Source organism: Brachyhypopomus gauderio, chromosome 3 (assembly GCF_052324685.1).
Source record: "Brachyhypopomus gauderio isolate BG-103 chromosome 3, BGAUD_0.2, whole genome shotgun sequence".
Lineage (NCBI taxonomy): Eukaryota > Metazoa > Chordata > Actinopteri > Gymnotiformes > Hypopomidae > Brachyhypopomus > Brachyhypopomus gauderio.
Window position 1 is genome coordinate 6,264,515 of NC_135213.1, and position 19,834 is coordinate 6,284,348.

Consider the following 19,834-nt stretch of genomic DNA (forward strand, 5'->3'; position numbering starts at 1 on the left):
CTTCAAAGGCAGGCAGGTCCTCATACCAGAATCCATGACGAATGACATTCTCACACAACTGCACGTAGGGCACCAAGTCATAGAGAAAACGCGTTGACTGGCAAGGGAAAGTGTATATTGGATAAAAATGAATGATGACATCGAAAGAATCTGTAGATCGTGCAGCGTATGTGCTGAACACCAAGATGCAAACCCAAAACAACCCCTCAAACCACATGTAACACCATCCAAACCATGGCAATCAATAGCATCCGACCTTTTCGAAGTCAATGGGCGCCACTACATGTTGACTGTAGACAGGTACTCAAAATACCCTCTCCTGGACGAAATGCCTACCCCCGTATCAAGCCATGCAGTCATGCAAAAGATACAAGGATACATGTCCTTACTCGGACGACCAGATGAAATCCTGACTGATAATAGACCACAGTATACGGGACAAGCTTTCAAGAGATTGATGAATGAATGGGGAATCAGTCACATCACTAGTTCACCCCACTATCCCAAAAGCAATGGATTCATTGAAAGACATGTCAGACACATCAAAGCCATTGTTAAGAAAACACAACAAAACAAAGGTGACCTCCACATAGTTTTACTACAAGTAAGAGTGACACCTATAGACAGTAGTTTACCTTCACCAGCCGAACTGCTCTTTGGTAGACCCATCACCACCTTACTACCTATGCCGAGCAGAGCCAGGCACTTGGCCAACAGAGCAGCTGCAATGAAAGAACACCACGACCGCAACTGCCGCAAATAACTCCCTCTGCTTCAATCTGGACAGTATGTGACCACATGGAACAGAGAGAAAAGGGCATGGTACCCAGCAGTTGTCAGGCAAAAGTGCAGTGAGCCAAGTAGCTATCTAGTAGAAACACCAAATGGCAATGTGATTAGACGCAAAAGAAGTCACCTGCGTGGACCGTACAACACACAGATACAACAGACTGTGAAAAGAATTCGCTTTGCAGAACCCATAACAAAATAACAATGCAAAGAGGATCCTAATGAACAAACACAGAATACACAGTCCTGTGGACCCGAACCAAAGAAATCAAACCCGAAAGTCCACAACCAGTCCGTACACGAGTTGGAAGGGTTGTGACCAAACCTGTACACTACAGAGACTACGTTTAATAAGAACATATTTTACTCTGATAGTTTTCTTATTCATTTTGTATACAAATTTGCATATACAAACAAAATACGTTGTTTAACCTCCTAAAAAAAATTATAGAATTTTAGTTATTCTTGTATTGTAAAGACACAGAAAAAAAAGTTGTTTCCTTATGATCTGTTGTGGTCTAAGCTAAACAGGGGGATGCTGTAATATACTATTTGGAACTAGATTATCAGCCTAGGCGGATTGATGTGCACTGGTTGAGCAGCACGGTGGCTGCGGTATGTCTGTATCAGTCCGCATTGATGTCAGTAATAAACAAGTTGTTCAGTTATCTCTCGGTATATCATTATTAATATAACAAATAACACTTCAGGCACTGAATTTGAGAATGTACAGGATAATCGCCTGATGTCTAAACCATGGTGCTTAATAGGCTGCTGGATATTGTGAAGTTCTGTTTCCTGTGATTACCATAATTTTCTTTGCTCCATGTGGTCCCCACATTTATGCACGTGAGAGCACTCTAGATGCCGAGGTTGTCAGAGTTGTCGTTTCTATCTTTCTTGATTTTTAAAAATTATTTCTGATGTTAACAGACCCGACTAAATCCTATTCGCCGTGCTAATGAACAGACTGGGCTTGCATCTCTTTTGTGTCCCTTCCTCTCTGGATCTGAGACACACCACCGGCACCAACCCCCCCACGCCCCCACCCAAGCCTTTGATGTGTTGTGCTCGTACAGAAGTGGCTGAATGTGGAACAACAACCGTCCCTTTCATATTCTGTGACCCCCATACCTGAGGCTGGTCCCTTCTTGATTCGATGGGTGCAGTCTTTAATAAAACATCTCATTTAAACCCTGGACACAATGCCGCTCTCTGATCACGCAATGCAAATGCGCATGGTAATTAAAGGACATAGCAGAAAAGGAGCGTTGCGCACTACGGACTAAAAGTCTGTTTGCTTATTTTATCGCCATCTAAAACATTTAATGCCATGTTTATATGATGCATACATAATTATTATTGATCTTTATTATTACTTAAGACATTTGGAATACAAGCAAGATTCACCAATACAAGACCGTACCGTTTTACGCAGAACGTATTTCATCAGAGACCATCAGAATATAAGTTTCATAGACATATTCATGTTTATTTACACCTTAACCCCCTTTTCTGAAGACCTAACTTCGAGACACTGTAGAATTCAGGCTCAAGTATTGTCAGGGAACTGAAAAACAGTCTTCGTGAAATGTTAGTTATTCAACAGGCATACTACTAATACAGCTATCAGTGTTTTGACACAGGTGGCTATGGTACACAGAGGTAAGGCAGAACACACCGGAACTTTTCAATAACTAGCGTTTTTAAAAAGCGATTGAGAAAGTGCGTGGTCAGTGTGAGTTTCTCACCATGAGGTATTCTCATTTGTATGACTCTCACCAAGTGTCCGTTCTTAATGTCACTTTGAACATTTGCTTAATCCAATTGGAGAAAAAACGGAGAATCCAATTTGCTTAATCCAATTGGAGAAAAAATATCAAACAAAGAATATCAGTCCCACTGATTGATGGTCAAATGTTACGGATTATATTTTATATGATAATCTTCAACTACTTCACTAGTTTATTATTCCACATACTGCATAAGAGTGAAAATATTAGTATTAGCACTGATTTAGTGAAAACAATCACTGCCAGATAACTGATTTGTCTTTCCAAATCAAGTGATACTTAAATTAAAAGAGCAATAAGCAGCATTCACCTTTACACAATGAAAAATGAATGGACAGTAATCACAGAGTGAAGAAGGTCACACGGAATGTGTGTGAACTCTCGGTGTGTTTGGAAGATTGTTGTATCTTCTTGTGTGCAGTTGTATGTTGTTTGATGTAAGCAAATATGCTTACTAATAATGTAATGTAGGGTAACTTAGGCTGATCTCACATCAGTACCAGCTACACCTGTCCACAGAAACATGACAAGTATTGCAACTGGTAAGTAAATCAAAATCTGCTACTTATTGCCTCTTTAATCTGTGGGGTCTGTATGTCCCCTCTCACGTGTCAACTTGGTTTGGTCCAACCAGGTCAACCTAAGGTACAGGCGTCAAACCCAGTGACTCGGTGTGAATGTCTGGTAGGGTCCTCTCAGGCCGCAGACAAACGGCCAGGCGCTGAAATCAAAGACAGCACATTACAATAATGTAGTGTCTCACAAAGCTGAGTGTCCATTATTACTGTTAAATGGCTTTTACACGCATATTGATCAGGATTCATAAATGTATGTCATTGGCTTCCAGGACCAAAAATGGTTATTTCAGCTATAACATTTAGTCCATCCCAAAAAGCTGACAACCAGGAATGAGATCAGTCTCGTCAAATTATTTATTAATTTATTCATGAAAAAAGTTTCAACTAACCATTGGGGAGAATGGACAAGTGGAAACATGCCTGACCCCAAACCTGCTGTATGTTTTCCATCCTACCCCACTGACCCCAGACCTGTGCTGTGTTTTCCATCCTACCCCACTGACCCCAGACCTGCTATGTGTTTTAGTTCCTACCCCACTGACCCCAGACCTGCGGTGTGTGTTCTTCTATCCTACCCCGTTGACTCTAGACCTGCGGTGTGATGTAATCTCTAAGGCGGTGGTCCTCACCTGTTTGAGGGAGCCAGGTGTCCACACCAGCTTGTACACCACGTACACCGGGATCCACATGAACGAGGAGGCACCGACAATGTAGCCCACCGTCAGGCTCCAGTGGGGGAACTTGTAGTCGAAGAGCGTCAGGGGTGCTGGATTCAGCAGGGAACTAATGATGATATACTGCACATGACAACAGGAGACCCAGTGTGAGACAAAAGTGAGACGGATGAGGCCCATTTACAGTGAGCTCTCATGCAGCAAACAAGTTTTGAATTTTCAGGAATGTCAGGAAATATTGTCTAAATATTGTCAACAAAAGCTAGAATATATAGGCTTGAGTGAACTTGTCAAAAGAGGGATTTAGCTCTTAAAGTGAAGCAATGGAGGTTTTAGATCGTGATCGTCAACTGTAAATATGAACTACTCCGTACTATGGAATCTGTAGATGTGGACTACTCAGTACTACAGAGTCTGTAGAGATGGACTACTCAGTACTGTAAAATCTTCATATTTCTATGCTGTAAACTGTATGATTATCCATGGTCACTCCAAATGACCAGAGTGGCAGAACAGTGACGAATGCCGTTAGCTCGCCAACGTTTCAAATCTTCTCCCAGCGGCAGGGATAATGGGAGAGGTGCTCATTCATCAAGAAGAACTCCAGGAGGAAGAGCATGAAGAGGCAGCAGTGGGGAAATGTCAGCTCTCACTGGTCCAGGGTGGTCCTGCTGAGATTAGCTGCTCAATCGTGTGGGGCGGGAGCTGAATATTACGTTAGCGAGGTGAATGGATTTGACATTTGTGGTGCAGCCTTTTCAAAGACAGACTGGGCTTAAGAATGTGATTAAACTGCGGTGGGTGGGCGGGAGAGCAGAGGAAATTGTGGACACCTGCATTTCTGAATGAGAGATGAGTTACAGTCTAATTTATCTTCCTCACACCCTCGAAACTTCTAAGCCTTCAAACATCTTGCTGCTTGGAAATCTCAGTATACAATAACATCTAAATGTCAGTGGAATAAAAATAACATTTAGAAGTGACTCCCACTGATGGAAAACTCTAGATTACTCTATATTAGCAAGGCTTTAAAAAATGCAGACCCATTCTGATAACGTGAAACATGAGTAGATATCTGCGGTTTCACTCACGGCGAGGAAGGCCGGGCTGATGGCCACCCAGCAAACCTTCCAGAACAGTCCGGGGGTGTAGCCCAGCATGGCCTTGATGTCACTGCTGAATCTGTTGATACCTGCAAGGTGCCGAATACCGTTGAACTGGTTAGTCACCTTGACGCTCAAATCTGAATCACAGGAAACTGATGCTGGTCACTTATGGGTTGTCACTGTCTCACTAATCATGCACAATAAAAGCCTGAACAATAAAAACATACACAATAAAAACATGCACAATAAAAGTCTGCACAATAAGTTGACTTCAGCCAGTTGACTTCTCCCTGCACAATTCAGGGCTTCTGGTCTTACCATAGAACCAGGAGACAGCAGTGGCTTCCAGAAAGACCACCGCGATTATGGAGGACCCAACTCCAAATTCCTCCAGCAGCTTCACCACATACGCCCCACCCTGTAACCACAAACACACTCATGCACCCATGTCTCACAAAATATAATACCAGACCTGTGCTTGTTTGAGTGTTCAGACTTGTTTGAGTGTCCAGACTCCAGAGAAAATGCATCTGTGAACATCTAAACTGTGAACAACTAACCTGTGAACATCTGAGCTGTGAACATCTAACCTGTGAACAACTGACCTGTGAACATCTGACCTGTGTACATCTAAAATGTGAACATCTAAACTGTGAACAACTGACCAGTGAACATCTGACCTGTGAACATCTGACTTGTGAACATCTGACCTGTGAACATCTAACCTGTGCTGTTGAGATGCTTCATGTGGAAGTGCCATTCTGAAATCTGAGATATCAAAGCATCGTTTCCATTAATGAGACCAGATACCTGGCAATGGGTGACAAAGGAACTCACTTTAGTAAGGGTGCTGAGAGAGCCCAAAAAGCACACGACCACCAATCCCAGAACGAACACTTCCCTTCTGTGAGACAGGAAATCCGGGTACTCGTCCATCACTGCGGTGATTATAGCCTCCAGGCCCCCAAACTGGCACCACATACATGACATGGAGCATCACCAGAGATGTTCACTATACATGCTGAACGCAGAGGGTTGCCATATGTTACCAACTTTTCATGCTGTTATATTAAATACAGTGTGTGTGTGTGTGTCATACCTGTCAAGTTTTGTATTTTAAAATACGAGACATTTCCCGTATGACATCATCACCTAATTTGCATAATCTGTTATTTGCATATAGCTGCAATCGAGGCTGTAGGAGAGACGAAAACATTGGAGTGGCAAAAAGTGAAGAAAAAACACCCCAAATATGTTTTGAACTACAAATGTGACTAAACCCGCAAGTTTTCAATTGTTATTTTTTTTTAAAGCATTCATGTGCCGCGCCAAAAAGAATTCTGTCACTAGCCTCGCGAGAACTGCCACCTGCAGTAGTCTGAGTGGCAGTTCCACCTGCAGTAGTCTGGGTGGCAGTTCCACCTGCAGTAGTCTGGGTGGCAGTTCCACCTGCAGTAGTCTGGGTGGCAGTTCCACCTGCAGTAGTCTGAGTGGCAGTTCCACCTGCAGTAGTCTGAGTGGCAGTTCCACCTGCAGTAGTCTGGGTGGCAGTTCCACCTGCAGTAGTCTGAGTGGCAGTTCCACCTGCAGTAGTCTGGGTGGCAGTGCCACCTGCAGTAGTCTGGGTGGCAGTTCCACCTGCAGTAGTCTGAGTGGCAGTTCCACCTGCAGTAGTCTGAGTGGCAGTGCCACCTGCAGTAGTCTGGGTGGCAGTTCCACCTGCAGTAGTCTGGGTGGCAGTTCCACCTGCAGTAGTCTGGGTGACAGTTCCACCTGCAGTAGTCTGGGTGGCAGTTCCACCTGCAGTAGTCTGGGTGGCAGTTCCACCTGCAGTAGTCTGGGTGGCAGTTCCACCTGCAGTAGTCTGGGTGGCAGTTCCACCTGCAGTAGTCTGGGTGGGTAGCAGTTCTCGCGAGGCTAGTGACAGAATTCTGTTTGGAGCGGCACATGAATGCTTTAAAAAAAATAAAAATTGAAAACTGAAAATACGGGAAAAATACGGGAAAAAAAAATACGGGATGACGCCGTGACAGAGCGGTAAAATACGGGACTTTCCCGGCCAAAACGGGACACTTGACAGGTATAATGTGTATGTGTGTGCGTGCGCGTGTGAATTCATGAGCCCACCGTGCTGTCCAATCCCAACGTAATCATCATCACAAAGAAGATGATGGCAAAGAATGTGGAACCCATCATGTTTGCAATGGCTTCTGGGTAGGTGATGAACAGAAGGCTCGGCCCTGTAATGCAGATAGTTTTTTTGTCATTTATGTTGCAGAATGTCTGAGCAGAGCCAGGCTGTTGCCATAGGAGACCTGTTGCCAGAAGAGGCTAAAAAATTGCAGTGCTGCCTTTAGGGCCCATAGCAGCACTCTGCCCTTTGGCATGACAGGTAGTGCTGCCTTTAGGGCCCATATCAGCACTTTGCCCTTTGGGGCTCATCATGTTCTCTAACCAATAGCTCACGGCTCCCCTAGCCCTACACAAAGGGAAAGCTTGTTTAGTTGTGTGAATGCGTGTGTGTTTGTGTTTGCATGCATGAGAAAATGAGTGTGTGTATGTGTGTTTGCATGCATGAGAAAATGAGTGTGTGTATGTGTGTTTGCGTTTGCATGCGTGAGCCAGTGAGTGTGTGTATGTGTGTTTGCGTTTGCATGCGTGAGCCAGTGAGTGTGTGTATGTGTGTTTGCGTGTGCATGCGTGAGCCAATGAGTGTGTGTATGTGTGTTTGCGTGTGCATGCGTGAGCCAATGAGTGTGTGTATGTGTGTTTGCGTGTGCATGCGTGAGCCAATGAGTGTGTGTATGTGTGTTTGCGTGTGCATGCGTGAGCCAATGAGTGTGTGTATGTGTGTTTGTGTGTGCATGCGTGAGCCAATGAGTGTGTGTATGTGTGTTTGCGTGTGCATGCGTGAGCCAATGAGTGTGTGTATGTGTGTTTGCGTGTGCATGCGTGAGCCAATGAGTGTGTGTATGTGTGTTTGCGTGTGCATGCGTGAGCCAATGAGTGTGTGTATGTGTGTTTGCGTGTGCATGCGTGAGCCAATGAGTGTGTGTATGTGTGTTTGCGTGAGCCAATGAGTGTGTGTATGTGTGTTTGCGTGTGCATGCGTGTACTTGCCTTTGTTTTTGGCCACGTCCTCCACACTGACATGTCTCTGCTCAGCCATGTAGCCCAGCACGGTGAAGATAACGAACCCTGACATGAAGCTGGTGAGACAGTTCACCAGGCTGGTCACGATGGCATCTCTGAGAGAAGAGAGAGAGAGGGAGATAGAGAGAGAGATAGAGAGAGAGAGAGAGAGAGAGAGGCAGAGAGAGAGGAAGAGAGAGAGAAGTGAGAGAGGGAGATAGAGAGAGAGAGAGGCAGAGAGAGAGGAAGATATAGAGAGAGGCAGAGAGAGAGAGAGAGAGAGTAATAGAGGCAGAGAGAGGAAGAGAGAGAGAGAGGCAGAGAGAGGAAGGAAGAGAGAGAGGGAGAGAGAGAGACAGAGAGAGTGGGAGATAGAGAGAGAGATATCCACCTTAACATGAGTTTGGAACTGGAAAGTATGCACAATAATAAAAAAAAGTAAAACATTCCTGTCATACAGAAAATGCTTGATGTCGTTAAGCACAGGGCTACATGATGCTGGTACAACATAAATATGCACAGTTAGACCATGTGAAAGCCCTGACTCAAGTGTTTATCATTCTGGATCACCAAAACTAGGCTTTTTTAAAACTTGGTGATGGCACGTATTGGCAGTAACCATATAGAAAAGGCCAGCATCGTGATAATGGTTGACAGAAATATGCTGCAAAGCCCTGTAGAAAAGTCACTGTGTAAATTCATTAACTAGCAGGATACCTCATTCCTCTATTTGTCTAAAGGTGTCTGTATGCTAGTGGTATCAATAATCCAGTTCTGCAGGGCCTTGCAGTAGCAACACTGTGTCAGCTCTGTGGGACTAGAAAAACACAATACTATTGAAAAAGGTTCATGCCATTTCAGCTTCAGTTGCGTCTGGGTCTCGTAATGACAAAACCACGTCAACTCCCCAGGAGCGAGAGCAGCAAGAAACCTGGAGCACTTTTTGAGCTGAACTCCTGACCAGAACTCCCCCCAGTGGCGAAGCCTGGAACTGCGGCGGGCGTGATGGTTGGTGGGCGGAGCTCTCTGCACGCACCTGTAGCAGTTGTTGGTGAAGGGGTTGTAGCTGGACAGGGCCAGCAGCACCCCGAATCCCGGCCCCAGCGAGAAGAAGATCTGAGCGGCGGCGTCCACCCACACCTGCCCGACCAAACACACGGTAAGGACAACAAACAAGAACCGAGAAACGAATAAAAGACATGCGGCCATCAGCCATCGGCAGTGTGAACAGGCCAGGTTAGTGTGAACAGACCAGGTCAGTGTGAACAGACCAGGTCAGTGTGAACAGGCCGGGGTTTGTGATGGTGCTCTAATGTTTGGAGGTCTTTATATCGTTGAATAAATGAGAGTTTGAGGAGGTGGTAGACTTTGGGGGATGATACCACCTTGTAGGTGATGATTTCATAGCCTTGCATTGGGAGAGACAGGGCGGTGTTAGATCTGAAGACCTGCATAGCTGGATGGACGTCCCGTGCACGTGTGTGTGTGTGTGTGTGTGTGTGTGTGTGTGTGTGTGTGTGTGTGTTGCATCAGTGTGAGAGCAAGAAAGAGGGCCTTTCATAATGGAAAACAAGCTTAAAAACCAATTAAGCATCTGATTAGCCTGAGCAGCCTTTATTTATGCACCTCATCTGAGCTGTAGCAGCTGGACAGAAAATACCAGCCTCGCCAGCCAGCATGGAGCACACAGAACACACAGAACACACGGAACACAGAATACAGCACACACGGAACACAGAACGCACGGAAAACAGCACACATGGAACACAGAACACGCTGAACCCAACACACAGAACAGCACACCGAACATAGCACACAAAGAACACATGGAACACAGAACACAGCACACACGGAACACAGAACACATGAAACACTGCACATAGAACACAGAACACATGAAACACTGCACATAGAACACAGAACACATGGAACAGCACACAGTACACAGCACACATGGAACACAGCACGCAGAACACAGAACACACAGCACACAGCACACATGGAACACCACATGTAGAACACAGAACACACAGAACAGCGCACATCACACATGGAACACAGTACACAAAACACACAGAACACAGCACACAGAACACAGCACACTGAACACAGCACACAGAACACACAGAAACATCACACATGGAACACAGCACACAGAACACAGAATGCAAAGAAAACAGCACACACAACACACAGAACAAAGAAAACAGAATACAGCACACACAACACAGAGCATACAGAACACAGCACACACAACACACAGAACAAAGAAAACAGAATACAGCACACACAACACAGAAAGCACAGCACACAGAACACACAACACAAAGACCACAGCACACACAGCAAGACAGCACACAGAACACAGAGCAACAGAGTATATTGTACACACAACACAGAATACTGCACAGAAACACACAAAACACAGCAGGCAACACACAAGCCCACAATACACAGCACATAGAGCACAACACAGAACACAAGGCAATGCATAGTAAAATTCTGAGAAAACTCATCAGAATAAATGGTTTTCAACTTTCAACAGGTAAGTATAATGAGTACAAAAGGGGAAAAGGAAAGATTAAGAGCAGATTATTACACATCAATGAAAAATAATCCAATATATCTCCATTGACATTTACAAATCTCCATTGATTTTCTGAATGATTTTTCTTTTTCTTTCTATTTTGGTATAATATTGCTCTCCCTCTCTCTCTCTCTCTCTCTCTCTCTCTATCTCTCTCTCTCTCCTTGTGTCTCATTTATACATTGATATGAATGTTCACTGAGTGAGTGTGTTGTGTGTGTATGAGAGTTGGGGACAGGGAGGCTCACACTCGTCTCCTGCAGTTTCTCCCATTTGGGCTGCAGGTAGAAGACCACACCCCTCCAGGCGCCTGGCAACGTCGCCCCACGAACCAACAGAATCAGCAACACCACGTAGGGCAGAGTGGCTGTCACCCACACCACCTGAGAGAGAGAGAGAGAGGGGGTGAGGGGGGGGGACACAAAAGAGAGAGATAGAGAAAGACAGGGAGAACACAAGAGAGAGAGGGGGGTGGGGGAGAGGGAGAACACAATACAGAGAGAGATAGAGAAAGAGAGAGAGAACACAAGAGAGGCAGAGAGAGCACAAAAGAGAGAGTGAGAGAGAACAGAAAATAGAGAGAGAACATGAGAGAGAGAGAGAGAGAGAGAGAGAGAGAGGACAGCACAGAACAGAAACAAATCCTACATCCTTTTGTTTATTGTGTGTATTTCTTATCTGACTATCTTAAGACTGTTAAGCCTTCTAATAAAATGCTCACTTCAGGACTCTATCATAGTCTTAACCAGGTTTCTGCATGTACCTTGATGTCTGTTTAGCAGCCCATATTTGTGTCTGGGAAGAATGTACATGAGAGTATGAGCATGTGGGTTTCTGAGAGTAATGTTCTACCCAAGGCTTTAGTTTTGATACTGCCCTCTGCGTGGTCAGGCATTAAGACTCTTGGTCTGCGCATGGGTAAAGAAGGTCCTGAGATTAACGCCCTGTGCGTGGCCCTGCTCTGTGGACTGCGTCTCACGTGAGCATCACACGTGCCTTCCCCGACGTCTTGACGCCCTTCCACAGGCTGAAGTAAACGATGGTGAAGATGAGGAAGAGGCAGAGCATCAGCTGCCAGCGGACCACGCCCACGTCCTCCAGACCCGACGACTCGTGCAGCTCCAGGACGTTCCTCCTGCGGACAGTAGACCAGAGTCACCAGAGTCGTCCCCACACCCTGTTTGGCTCCTCCCCCTCTGTGTAAGTCCCGCCCCCCCACTTACATGCACTTACGTGTAAAACTCCTCGGCGGGCGAGCGCGAGTAGTTGGTCCACGTGACGTTGTCCTTGCCGAAGTAGTTGGTGCAGTTGTCGGTGTTCCAGGTGTTGTCGCAGCTGGTCCAGGGCAGCGTGCTGCTGAAGGAGGAGTAGAGGTAGAAGAGCGCCCAGGCGATGATGGTGTTGTAGTAGAAGGACACGTACAGCGCGATGATGCAGATGGCAAAGCCGATCCCTACGAGAACCGAGGGGGAACACGGAGGGGGAGATCTTCAAGGGGTACGCAGACTGGACAGGGCACGTCACATGACTGGGTGCTGGACTGGGGCTGCCTCGCTGATTGGACTGTTTTCTACCCCGTCCCTTTCTGTCCCCGCCCTTTTCTACACCTGTTGCTTTCATATTATATATATAGTGTGTCAAAAGTGGTAACATGCTGCTCTATCTTTAAAACACATTAGTGTTGATTTCATTCTCACTGAATTACATTGTATTAATGACACATGCTTTGCAATGCTTATTATTATTAATATTTAATATTGCTTATAAACATAAAACACAATGTTGATCTGCTGAAGAGAAGGTTGACCAGATTTTTTTTTCGAATGTGTGCATTTTTGGCAACATACTGTCTACACAATGAGTTATATTTACTGTTAGGTACTATATGGAATGTAGATTAGACAAAAAAGGAGTCAGTAACAGTTTTGCAGTAAAATTATATTTTACTGTATTAGGGACATTACTGTAAATTGTGACCTAACCCAGAAAATAATTACCATAATTGTAAACATAATTAGCCATGGTCCCATATGTGTAAAAATACACATATACAAAAACAGCCACACAAGGGGGAAAAAACACAATACAAAACTGAACAGTCTTGTTATGTGTAATGTAAGTGGTCTTCAGCAGTTGGCTACATATTTTCATCTTCATTACATCTGATGTTGGCCCTTGCCATGCACCTGAGATAGAAAAGCTTGGTATGCCTTATTCACCCCTGGCAGTCTTCAGCTGGATCCCGGTCTCTGCAGCCGGGATCCATTGCATGCAGCAGGGACATTTGGTCATGGGGCCGATGACCATACACCTTCAACCTCCAGACTGAAAAAAGTTCCTTAGTGGTGTTGAGGAAAGGCAAGATGGGCGGGAGGAAAAGGGACATCACTCTTGGATGGTCTATAAACCAGGGGTGAGTTTCCCAAAACGTTCTTAGCGCTAAGTACTTCTTAACCTCGTACGTAAGAACGAGGTTACGAAGTACTTAGTGCTAATGTAACGTGGCTCGCGCCACGGAGCGAGGAGACGGACACAATCGCTGAGAGGAGCGAGATTTAATACGGGGAATACCAAAAGCAGAGTCGTATATACAGGCAGGGGTCATCACGGGCAAGCAATCCGAACAGGAACGAAAAACAGGCATGACAACAGAAACCAGGAGGACTCACGAACTAGGGATCAAACAGGCAGACAAAACGACGTACGAACCGACAAGGCACAGAGTAGACGACCAAACAGCATGAACAAAGCAAACCGACAGAGTAGACAAAATCACGGATACTGGACTGGGGAAATACTGGGACTTTATACATAGAAACTAACTAGGGACAGGTGATGGCAATGACACTGGGGCGTGGGAACAAACAAGGAAACACAAAGACAAACGAGCAGGGCGGGACAAACAGGCAGGGAGCACGGACATGAGGGAACCCAGAGTGACAGCTACGAGAGGGGGCGTTGCCCTACGTGACAGAACCCCCCCTCAAAGCGTGCCACTCCGGGGCACGCAAGGGCAGACAGGACAGGGACAGCGGACACAGGACAGACCGGAGGAACAGACAGGGGGAAAGCAGGGCATGGAGACCGGGGCACAGCAGGGACAGGGGGACCAGAGATGGGCCAGGAGCCGGGCCGGGGCACGGCCACACAGGCAGGGACCGGGCGAGGCACGGGAGGAGGACTGGTCAGGACAGGACTGGGGACAGACACGGGAGTTGGGCCAGGGGACAGGGCAGAGGAGAACACGGAGGCAAAGACAGCATGAACAACAGAGACGGGCACAGGCACAAGGTGGGTGACGACTTGGGGAACAGACATGGGGACGGGGACAGAGACGACACCACAGGAAACAGACACGGGAACAGGAACACAGACCTTGACAGACATAACCACGGGGACAGGGACCAAAACAAAACCAGGGATGGAACACGGGAGCAAGGGGGACACAGGCATAGAGGCAGGAACACGGGGCGGAGCAGACAACACACTGAGTCCAAGCCCACACGTGGGCAGCACAGTCTCTGGGGCGACAGGTGCGGCCGGGCGGCAGGCAGCGGGAACAGGAGCCGGCAGACAGGCAGCGGGAACAGGCAGGGTCCGCTGGCGTGCAGCGGGAACAGGCAGGGTCCGCTGGCGTGCAGCGGGAACAGGCAGGGTCCGCTGGCGGGCAGCGGGAACAGGCAGGGTCCGCTGGCGGGCAGCGGGAACAGGCAGGGTCCGCTGGCGGGCAGCGGGAACAGGCAGGGTCCGCTGGCGGGCAGCGGGAACAGGAGCCGGCGTGGACGACCTCTCCAGGGTCGCGGGGACAGGAACCGGCGTGGACGACCTCTCCAGGGTCGCGGGGACAGGAACCGGCGTGGACGACCCCTCCAGGGTCGCGGGGACAGGAACAGGCACGAACTGCCGACGGGTAGCGGGGACAGGCACAGGTATGAACTGCCTACGGGCAGCGGGGACAGGAACAGGTATGAACTGCCTACGGGCAGCGGGGACAGGAACAGGTATGAACTGCCTACGGGCAGCGGGGACAGGAATCCGAGGTGAGGAGATGCACTCGGGGGGCGGAGCCACCAAGCCGACGTTCTCGGGGGGCGGAACCGCCAAGCCGACGTCCTCGGGGGGCGGAACCGCCAAGCCGACGTCCTCGGGGGGCGGAACCGCCAAGCCGACGTCCTCGGGGGGCGGAGCCACTATACTGACGTCATCGGGGGGCGTGTCCGCCAAGCCGACGTCCTCGGGGGGCGGAGCCACCATACTGACGTCATCGGGGGGCGTGTCCGCCAAGCCGACGTCCTCGGGGGGCGGAGCCACTATACTGACGTCATCGGGGGGCGTGTCCGCCAAGCCGACGTGGCTTGTACTCCCCCCCAAAAAATACATGGGGGTGTCCTGTGGAGTAGCCGGCGGGATCAGCGGTGTTAGGTCCTCCTCCTCAGTGTCCGGGTTGAGCCTGGAAGAACACACAGACACACACGCCCCTCGGTGGCTCTCTCTGCGATGGCTCCGCCTCCTCTGAGGCGTCGGGAGCTCGCAGCAGCCATTGAGAGCCAACCGAGGGTTAAGCCAAAGCTCGTCTGTGCATTCCCTCCGTCTGCCCGCTGCTTGTACCACAGGTTGCTCACCCCTGTGGTGTTCGCCAAGCGGGGCAGACTCCCAGCGCTCAATAGGAGTCTCGTCGCGAAAGCCAGCCATAAGAGACTGCGCTTTCTTCGGTCTGCGACGAGACTTCCTTGTTCCCACAGCGCCAGGGGTATTCCTGTCTCCGGCTCGTTCGCGCTGTAACACATGAGAGTTAAACTGCACGGAAGCAGCCAACAACTCGTTACAGCGACTAAACTCACCGGAGTCTCGCTCTCTCGCTGTGTCCTCGTTAGATCCGTGATTATGTAACGTGGCTCGCGCCACGGAGCGAGGAGACGGACACAATCGCTGAGAGGAGCGAGATTTAATACGGGGAATACCAAAAGCAGAGTCGTATATACAGGCAGGGGTCATCACGGGCAAGCAATCCGAACAGGAACGAAAAACAGGCATGACAACAGAAACCAGGAGGACTCACGAACTAGGGATCAAACAGGCAGACAAAACGACGTACGAACCGACAAGGCACAGAGTAGACGACCAAACAGCATGAACAAAGCAAACCGACAGAGTAGACAAAATCACGGATACTGGACTGGGGAAATACTGGGACTTTATACATAGAAACTAACTAGGGACAGGTGATGGCAATGACACTGGGGCGTGGGAACAAACAAGGAAACACAAAGACAAACGAGCAGGGCGGGACAAACAGGCAGGGAGCACGGACATGAGGGAACCCAGAGTGACAGCTACGAGAGGGGGCGTTGCCCTACGTGACAGCTAAGAACGTTTTGGGAAACTCACCCCAGTTTGTGATGACATTAGAATGACAAAATTCTACATTTTCCCATTACAAATGTCCTTGTGTTTCCTCCCACCTGTTCCATTTCTGCTTCTGGAACCAGTTGTTGGTAGAGTTCATTCAAAAACGAAAGAAGGAGGTCTCTGATATAGGGACCCATCTGGCTTTTGTGAAGGACCAAACCAGCACTTGAGATTGCAGGACAAATTGTTATATTTGCTCCTCTCTGACCCGGTACATTACTGTACTTAATTTTATTTCATTGATCTAGATGTGCAAAAAATATGTTTTACAGTAATAGCTTTTCAGCTGCCTTTGTTTTTGCAGAACTTTGCATTTTATACAGTATTTAAGGTTTTGAACCTTAGGTTATCATTTTTGACATGCTGTGTGCAAGCAATTGTAAATAAGGCAAAAAATGATCCAGAATTTTGTTATTGGATAACCTTGTGTGTATAGAAAATTTTAACATTATAAAAACATGTAAAATTACTGCATTTTCAATCACAATCAATCAATCAAATTTTATTTATATAGCGCTTTTTACAACAGTTGTTGTCACAAAGCAGCTTTACAAGTGCCGAGTCCTAGCCCCCAGTGAGCAAGCCAAGGGCGACAGTGGCAAGGATTTTGTGCCATAACAACATGAATTGAACTAATAGTATAGCCACTAAAGACTGATGTTGTGTTCAATGTGTTTAGAGTTTTGAAAATGTGACTACAGATTGAACAAACGCCCGTTAGCAGTCGTCAAAAACTGTAATTTGGCTAAACTATGAACTTTGACCACCACTGTGAACCCTAGAAGCGACCCCGCTTGCCAGGGCACTAAAGAAGAATAACGTGCGGCGGTTACCTTTGAATATGGGGCAGATATGTTTCCATATAGAGATGGCGCCAGTTCTGTGATATTGGCCGAGCGCGAGCTCCATGTAGAAAAGCGGGACCCCTCCAAATATGGTCATGAGAGCGTAGGGGATGAGGAACGCGCCTACACAAACACATCGAAAGGTTTAGTGTGACACAACGGTAGCTGGCGTCAGGTACTGCGCTAATTCAGAAACACCTGGGCATGCTGTTGTTTTTGCTCGTTTTTTTCTGCCGTGTGACGTTGATATCAAAAACAAAAAGACGAAAAAAGTCGTTAATAGCATATAGTTTAGATTTGATCATTACTACAATTTTATCATAGGCTAGTATTGCTAACATGTTGACAAAATCCACTGGATACTATATATACTAATTAGAAACACGAGATACATAGACATTGGTCAACCTTTTAAATTTTCTTTCCGAATCTAAACCGCCAAGTCTTTGCACGCATTTCTGAGCGCGACTGCCTGGACCTGCTCAACTCAGCGCTCGTTAGATGTAGAATGACATTGTGTGAAAATTGTTCTTTTCAATAATCCATCTACAAATAATCCAGCTGTGTTGTGTATTGAATAAAACTCAATAACGTAAAGTTTGATATGAAAAATTTATACTTGCTGATCAGCACAAAGTGACATATAAAGCAAATTCTCTGATGAAATATTTATTAATGTGTTTCAATGTTATATGATTAAATGTTATATGACATATTGTTAGACAATCTCCATATTTCATGCAGTTAATTGTATGTAATTAGTTGTAAATGTAATAGTTAATTAATAAAGAAACCATTAATAAAGATGTTTTCCCTAAAAAATGAACTACTTACGCTTTTCGTAATATCGCAGCATCACATAAAAACAGCAAAAATCGCTCTGCAAAATTAAACATCTATATAGTATGGTATTAACCTTTAGGGTTACTTGAATTTTTACTCGATTGATCAAAACATGTTTTGCACTTCTAACATTTTTTACACTTCTACGTTTTAACTGTACGGTGGTCTATTTTTGTGTAGATAAATTTATAAAAAATTTACCATATTTAACAAAAAAATATAGCAAATATATATTATAACTACAAAGCAATATTTATGATTCATTAATATTGTTGCACCTTGCATATTTCAGATTAAATTCGAGATCTTTAAACTGATCAGTTTCGTGCACCAAACCAGCACCACGGACAGCTCCCTCGCGAGACAGGCGCAAAAACTTTGAGGTTTGTGCTGTCATTGTGTCTCTTTTTTAAAATCCCCCAGCACGTTATAAAGTTAAGATATTACACCTAACAACCTAAACAAATGTATAAGTGATAAAGTAATCTTACCTCCACCGTTCTGATAACAGATATAAGGAAACCTCCAAACATTTCCGAGGTCAACAGCGAAGCCAATTACCGACAACAGAAAATCGATCTTTTTACTCCATTTGTCGCGGGACTCGGTCTGGATGATCACCGGTACCGGGTTGGTGTTGTACGCGGCGCTGTTCTGAGGACCTGGCGCGCACAGGTTCGCGTGGACAACCACCTGCTCTTGATGGGGCATTGTCGGAAAATGAATCTCTCTGTCCACTGAATATAAAGTAAAGTAAAAAGTGAGGGTTTCGCTTTGAAAGTAAAAAAAATTAAAGGCTATGGACTATGTTGGACTTGTGGTCAAAGAGACGGAATGAGGACCACATGCTGCGGTTTGGTATTGCGCGAGGTGAGGTGAAACCCTCAGGATTAGCTAACAGACCCCCACCTGAGTGCGCGAGCAACAACAGAATGAAATTAGATGCAGGAGATGTGCGCGAGCGCCAGTGATACCATTGCTCATCTCTGACATCTCGAGCCCCTCTAGCACGCGCTAATGGACCTTTTCAAGTTCGGATTAAATTATTTGGGTGAAGAGAAGTATTGTTTATTCAATTTTCTTCTAATATTATTTAAACATTCAAAAAGGTGCTGAATTCTGAATCTTATTATAAAAACGTATAGCTATGAGTGATCATTTGATGTAATTTTGTCAGTTTAGAATATTTGTATTTGTTTGTGTGTGTGTGTGTGTATTTGTTTGTGTGTGTGTGTGTGTGTGTGTGTGTGTGTGTGTGTGTGTGTGTGTGTATGTCGTAAGCCTACATATACACATACATATATTACACATTTGCACACAGACTCACGTAAATGTATGTATGTGGGTGTGAACATGCTTTTGGGAATATTTTCATTAAAGTCTATGTAGCAGAATCAGCTTCAGAGTTGTTCTAATCACAAAGACACAAGCATCACCTTCTCCAAGATCATCCTTTGAGAAACCTCTCAACCACTACCTCTGCCTTCAAGGGCCCTTCACAGCAGTGTTCACCGCAGCCGAGAACAGACGCCGCGCACCCTAACTGGCCTCATTAGCCAAACTTAATAAAAACAGGTCCAAAATCCAATTGGCCGCTTTCAGCACGGGCGGGCCGAAGAAATCCTAAGTGGACACGGAGACTGCAGCGATCGCCTGGGTCCACGGCTCCAGAGTGCAGCAAATGAGGTTACAGGCCCACAGGATGTAGCCCCGCCCCTGCCCGCGTATGGATTTGCAATAAGGGAGCTGGAGCCGTCCGCGCGGGAAGCGTGTCGTCATGGTCTGCCCGTTCTGCGACTGTATCTTTGCCGACGCCGTTCAGATTATGCCGCTGGACTCTCTGCCCTGAGACAACGTGGACATCGGCTGCAGGCAGGGCGGTCTCCCCGGGCCACGGCAGGGTTAAGTGTCTGGCTCTAGTGCTGGGGGAACGCTAGATGCTATCACTCACATTCCAGCCAGTGGGCTTGGTTTGCAGGAACCAGCATTTCCCTGCACGGGGTCCACAAGGGTCGCGAGGCAAGTTGTTCGACAGGCAAAAAAAAGTGTTAAGTTTGGGTCACTATTCCTGCTTTTAG

The 19,834-nt window shown here is 46.6% G+C and overlaps 1 protein-coding gene across 1 annotated transcript; it reads right to left on the reverse strand.

Moving 5' to 3' along the window:
• Window positions 1–2,202: 2,202 nt before the first annotated feature.
• On the reverse strand, window positions 2,203–18,586 carry slc6a4b (solute carrier family 6 member 4b). The gene is made up of 13 exons (XM_076999119.1): window positions 18,248–18,586; window positions 16,902–17,036; window positions 11,893–12,112; window positions 11,656–11,794; window positions 10,908–11,042; window positions 9,109–9,212; window positions 8,061–8,188; window positions 7,068–7,180; window positions 5,778–5,909; window positions 5,259–5,358; window positions 4,926–5,026; window positions 3,790–3,957; window positions 2,203–3,303 (listed from the first exon to the last, which is right to left on the reverse strand). Exons 1-13 carry the CDS (start codon window positions 18,465–18,467, stop codon window positions 3,223–3,225), a joined length of 1,776 nt encoding a protein of 591 aa, XP_076855234.1. The 5' UTR covers window positions 18,468–18,586; the 3' UTR covers window positions 2,203–3,222.
• Window positions 18,587–19,834: the final 1,248 nt, after the last annotated feature.